Source organism: Garra rufa, chromosome 3, assembly GCF_049309525.1.
Source record: "Garra rufa chromosome 3, GarRuf1.0, whole genome shotgun sequence".
NCBI lineage: Eukaryota > Metazoa > Chordata > Actinopteri > Cypriniformes > Cyprinidae > Garra > Garra rufa.
This window is the reverse complement of record NC_133363.1, coordinates 29,207,647-29,214,137: the sequence shown is the minus strand read 5'-3', so window position 1 is coordinate 29,214,137 and position 6,491 is coordinate 29,207,647. Positions and strand designations below refer to the sequence as shown.

Genomic DNA, 6,491 nt, shown 5'->3' with positions numbered 1-6,491 from the left:
ATTACTTCTAAACTGTGGGTTTAATGAAAAATATTGCTTGTGATCTGTTGCCAGTAAATAAACGATATCAAACTTAACATGAATAATGCTGAGAACTGGCTGTTGTCAGACTCCTTGTGCAAACAAAAATCTCACTGAATCATTAGAAATAACGGCATAATTAATGTTTGGAAATGTAAACTGATGTGTCCTGATGTGACACACTACAGCAAAACATAGAAATAACTTACTTTAAACTTTTTTTAACTGGTAAAAATACTAGGGTTCTAATAATTTTGGCTACTATCTTTTTTTCTGGTGCTTCTCTTTCAATTGCTGAGAAAAAAAGCAGTCTCTAAAACACTGAAAGAGATGGCAAGATAAAGAAAGACATTAAAATGAAAGTGCGGAATTGATGAATGGACTAGGTTATGCTGGCTGCATATTTTTTATTCCTCTGAGATTCAGATGAACTGACTGTGCATTTATGCACAATAATGAAACACCTCGGCGCATGTGAGCATGTATGTGTATGCGTGATGAATATTATGCTGTCTCTTTCTATTAGTTTTTACACCTCAGCAATAACACTTAAATCTGGGAAAACAGTTCCACTGTCTTCAAGCAAAGCTAATTTGCTGTCTCACATGCTGTTAAAAGGAAAATCCCAGCTGTCTGCACACACATCAGGGTACAGACGTTCCAGTTTGAAAAACAAAATGATTATGGACATGATTAAAAAAACGAGACAAATAAATATATGAAGAAAAAATATCTGTAGTTTTAGAGAAGGATAGATGGAGGTGCTCTAGTGTGTTTTTTTGTTTAGTTTAGTTTGTTTTTTATTTACTAATAGATAGTTGTTCATGAGTGCCTTGTTTGTCCTGAACAGTTAAACTGCCCGCTGTTCTTTAGAAAAATCCATCAGGTCCCACAAATGTTTTGTTTTATCAGCATTTATGTGTATTTGAACCCTTTCCAACGACTGTATGATTTTGAGACCCATCTTTTCACACTGAGGACAACTGAGGGACTCATATGCAACTATAACAGTAGGTTCAAATGCTCACTGATGCTCCAGAAAAACACAATGCATTAACAGCCGGAAGAAACTTTTTGAATTTGAAGATCAGGGTAAATTTAACTTGTCTTCTGAGGAACATGTAAGTATTCTCTGTAGCTTCTGAAGGGCAGTACTAATTTAAAAAATATAATATAAAATAAGAAAAATGTACATCTTCATTTTGTTTAAAAGTTTACACCCCGACTCTTAATGCATAATTTTTCCTTTTGGAGCATCAGTGAGCATTTGAACCTTCTGTAATAGTTGCAAATGAGTCCCTCAGTTGTCCTCAGTGTGAAAAGATGAATACAGGATTACAAACACCAGAATTTGACATTAACATGACATATTTCATCATACATTTATAGTTTTTGTTTCAGTGTTCTGGTGCCAAAGAAATTTTCCTTTTCACTTAGACACTGCCACTGCACAGTTAACTACTTCACTTGTCTTTGTTTTGGTATCATTACAGTTTTCAATTTTATCATCTGTCAAAATGTGGTCTGCTTGAATCCAAAAGGAGACCAAGTGGTGATTGAACGCACAGTTAAAGTAATGAAAATACAATATTTTCAAAACCACAGGGATCTGGAAGGAGAGCAGGCTATGAAAACAAAACATCTCTGAAATGGCACCCAGAGTCCTTGCTAGATTTAATAAACCTTCCCAGATTAATGTTACATTGTGGTCATCTTAAATATTTACTTTCATTTCAATAAAGCTGTGATTTTCTTAAATTTACCTAATTTTCTAAATGAAACTGTTTAGCATCTTCATAAAAAAAAAAAAATCAAAAAACGCCTTTCAACTCATAGGAAGAAATGTTAAAAGTCATAAAACTTAACTTGAATATTTGCCAGGATTATATCAGATACTATTAATTAAGCTGTTGAACATACAAAGTCATCTATCAGCATGTAGCTTGTAAAATAAAGATTGGAGGTTAATTTCAGTAGCTCAGAGAGATTTCACAACATATGGAAGGTGTTACATGTCACAGATTATTATAAGAAACTTTATATTTATGAGTGATATAGTTTAACTGCTTCATTTTGCTTAATTGGAACTTGTTTGTGGTCACAAGTTTTCCTCCCACAAGTTTGTGTTTCTTAAAAAAAGCCCTCTAAACCTTAAACAAGTACAGCCATGTTGTCAGGGAGGCTCAAATTAAGTGAAAAGCACTCTAAATCTATAGGGACATGACAGCCAGTGTTTGTGTGTCTGTGTTTCTTCAAGCTTCAGAACTGTTTGAGCACTTGTAGAGTGGGTTGGAGAAAGAGAGTTTGCTTTCCTTTGAGCTGGAGACCTGAATAACACACACAAGCAAAGACAGGCCCAGATGAACAAAATGAAACCACTGCCTCTACTTATAGTCCATTTATGTATACAGAGCAATTCTGGAACACTCGAGTTGCCAGCAATTGCATCTCATCATTACTATTAGACATTATGATGGACATTTCTTCTGTTAAGATTTATCGGTTGCCTTCTCTTCTACCTTATTTTCATTTATTGCTTAAGCAGAAGAATAATGTATTAGGTCCTCTGCTCACAAGCCTTGGTCAAATCACTACATATCAAAACTATAACTGCAGTCAGTAAAAATGAGCGCAGAGCAATAAAGCAGTCCACAGATTGCATTGTACATCAGCGGTATGTCTTTTTAAAGCAGAAGTGCTTTTGGGGTGAAACTGAATGGTCACTATGTTAATTATGACAAATAGAGTTTCATACCTCTGGATTCTCTCTCCAAGGGTAAACGCTGATGTTTAGTTGAGGGTGTACTGGCCACCTGGCTCTAACGTCAGAAGAGGGCAGCTGAAACAGGAATTACACAGTTCATATTCACATATCATATTTAATAAAATGACAGCAATAGGAACAACAATATATAATAGTAACACATGAGCAAAATCACACATATTGCATGGCTACTCATGTGATACTGCGTTTATACAACAGTTTGATGGTACGAGTGTGTAAATACATAAGATACAACAACAATGTCTTTCTAAAACCCTTTTCTGTGCAGAACTACTTCCTTCCACCACGAATTCAAGTTTGTTATACTGTCGAGTTTGACAGTATAACAGCTGAGCCCAAGCCTCTGTTACTAATTAGAAAACGTCACTTTAGAACTAGTAACAAAGGAACGTTGCTTCATTGAAAGCTTATTGTATTAAAAACTCACTGTATTATGTACAGTATTATGATGGACTGAGCAAGTGTGATTACCGCCATCCATTCATTCTTCAGCTCAGTCTCATATTCACAATAAAACATTAGTTTGTATGTCCACTAAGGAAAGCGATATCTTTGTCGTACTATCCTTTCATCTGTTAAGGGTGATTTTCAATGACAGCGCTGCTCAGTGCATTTGTTGACTGCGTCCTACAAGGTGTTGCTGAAAGTAAAAACAACTTCCTTGTTTACAACCCTGGTTCAGTTTCTTTCAATATAAAAGTCTTTACGGCTGACTCCAGTGTTGCCACAGCCGTGGTTTTCCTGTGGAATTAGGCTCCTTTACACAATGTGGCCACTGGTTGTTTTTTATGTCCGTGGGTTGAAGCAACCACAATAACGGTATATTTAACCCCTCTAATGCGAACTGTACCAGGGGAACCCTGCCAAAAAAAAATTGTATTTTACCCCCCAGAATGCGATTTTTACTGGGCGACCTCCCTTGAAACCTGTTTGGGCTATTTTTGGGTCAGTTTTGAGTAGCAGTTTAGTTGTAAAAATCAGGCAACCCAGGCCAACACATTCATAAAAATGGCATTTAATGGCAGAACAATCTAACAATGGCAGAACAACTAATCACAAACACATACCCCGATTCCTAATACTAAATACTATTATTAAATACTACTATTATTTATAAAAAATTTTTTTTATTGAATAATAATATTAAATAAACAACAGCAACAGCCAACATAAAAGTTGCTAGGCAATTCAGTCAAAAGTACAAAGTCAGCACTGTGATATGCAGCTTTAATTAAATTGACATAAAATATAACATGATGAGATTTTCCCCTTTAGCCAATACTATTTGCTCTGGAACAAATAATAGATTAATGAGACCAAAGACTGCCCTTAGATTTACCCAAAACGAATTACATCTCATGTTTAACCACTATAGAGATATCAGAGCCAGCTGCAAATTCCAGAAGATCTGGCCAAAGTAAGACTGCTCTCAGTGGTTTATTGAGCGCTGACGCCCTCAGCCTCACATCTCGGAAAACATCAAAGCAAATTTTCAAATAGACATCATCTTTATTACCAAATTGCATATTTGAAGTCTAGACAAGTACATGCTCGCCTAAAAAAACTCTTAAAACTACATTCCATGACACAAAAACAGTATTACTGTATTTGTAAAATTATAGTGAATTCGGGCGTATGGCATGCCATGACACTCGCTGTGAGAAATACTGCAAGCAGAGTGAAACAAACAGTGAAATGGTAGGAGTTTCAATATCACTAGAATTTTGCACTCCTCTTAGCCAATCAGATTCGAGGACTAGAAAGATCTTTTGTATAACTTAATTTTATATTTAATTTGTATAATTTAAAGCTTGCCAAAGCCGCCATATTTCTCACAGCGAGCGTCATGGCTGACGCCCAAATCTACTATAATTTTATAAATAATACTGTTTTGTTTCACAGAATATAGTTTTAAGAGTTTTTAATGTGAGAATGTACTAGACTGGACTTCAAATATGCGGTTAAAGATTTGAAAATTTGCTTAGAAGATTTTAAATGGCCGTTCTGTGCTCATGAACCCGTCGAGAGCACCTCACCTCAGCCAGATCTTCTGGAATGTGCCGTTGGCTCTGATGTTTCTATAGTGGTTAAACCTGAGATATAATTTGTAATTTGGGAAAATCTAACAAGCAGTCTTTGGTTTCATTATCTGTTATCTGTTCCAGATTATTTGTTTCAGAGCAAATAGTTTTGGCTGAGGGCAAAATGTCATCATGTTATATATAACTTCAATGCTGTATATCAGAGTGCTGTCTTTGCACTTTTGACTGAATTGCCTAGCAACTTTAATGATGGCTGTTGTTGTTTATTAAATAATATTTAATAAATAATATTTAATATAAATAATAGTAGTATTTACTATTGGGAAACAGTGTGTGTGTGTGTGTGTTTACAATAGTGATTTTAGTTAAATTTTTCCGCAATTAGATGGCGACAAGAGACTGTTTTACGAGTCATTAGCCTTCCTTTAAAAGTTTGTTTGTTTTCAGTGTTTTCTTGTCCGGCAACAAACGTTACACCTGTTTTCCTTCGTTGTGCATGTGTTCTCCTGCATTTCCTGTCTTATTGTTACCCTGCCTAAGGATGTAATAAAGATTTTGCATGTTACTCCTTCGTTGTTTGCCCGTTCCTGTACGCACCGTGACAAAGTGGAGTTCTGAACAAGGAAGTTATTTTTTCTTTCAACACCAGCTTGTACGCAGCCAACAAATACACCAAGCAGCGCTGTTATCAGAAATCACCCTTAACAGATGAAAGAATAGTATGAGCCTATCGGACATTCAAACTAATGTTTTATTGTGAATGTGAGATTGAACTGAAGAATGAATGCTGTATCACATGCAGGTAATTACACTCCCTCAGTCAATCTCTCTCTCAAAATACTCTACTACGCATAATACACTGCTTTTATGACAGTAATACAGTAAGCTTTTAATGAAAACTACTCCATGTTCCTTCATTACTAGTTCTAAAGTGATGTTTTGGAATTAGTAATGGAGGCTTATGCTCAGCTGTTAAACTGTCAACTTTAGATTTAAATCCGTGGTGGAAGGAAGTAGTTCTGCACAAAAGAGCGCTTTTAAAGACACGCCATTATTTTGTTTATGTTAATATTATTGTAATATTTATTGTATAAACGCAATATCACACTCATAGACATGAGATATGGCTGTATATCAGCATGCAGTGATTACCTACGGCACTGTTGAGACTTTGTTTACAAATAGTTATTTTATTTTTCTTTGAATAGAGACATGTATTACAGTTCATGTAAATAACTGAGAAATGTCTGTTACTCATATGTTTGTTCAGTTAAACATTTAGCATATAAGCATTGTATTTGTATATGTGAAGTACATACTAAGTATTCATATACGTTGATAATACGCAGCTTGAAGTAGTGCAGCGGGTTGCTGACACGAAAAATAAAGAGAGACATATGATATACGTGTAATCGTCTGGAATCTTTTCCCCCGAACTTTCACTAATATTTTTGGTGCCGAAACCCGGGAACAGTATCGTGGAATAAGAATCTCGGAGTTAGAAGAAAATTGGAAGTGAAAGTGAGATCAGAGAAGATGGCTGCGCAGTTAGAGCATATGAAAAAGAAGAGGAAAACGATTTGCAGCTCGGCAACAAAGCTGCTAACTAATTTGGAAGAGGAGATTAACAACGAAGAACCAGA

The 6,491-nt window shown here is 35.5% G+C and overlaps 1 protein-coding gene across 1 annotated transcript in view; it reads right to left on the bottom strand.

The window, feature by feature from the left end:
- Positions 1 to 1,666: 1,666 nt before the first annotated feature.
- Positions 1,667 to 6,491, bottom strand: part of malrd1 (MAM and LDL receptor class A domain containing 1) — a 75,485-nt gene continuing 70,660 nt past the window's right edge. Inside the window, exons 32-33 of the mRNA XM_073835865.1 lie at positions 2,777 to 2,860; positions 1,667 to 2,348 (exon numbers count right to left, since the gene is read on the bottom strand). Coding sequence (XP_073691966.1) covers positions 2,274 to 2,348; positions 2,777 to 2,860 — 159 coding nt within the window. The 3' untranslated portion in view covers positions 1,667 to 2,273. The remainder of the gene's footprint in view (positions 2,349 to 2,776; positions 2,861 to 6,491) is intronic.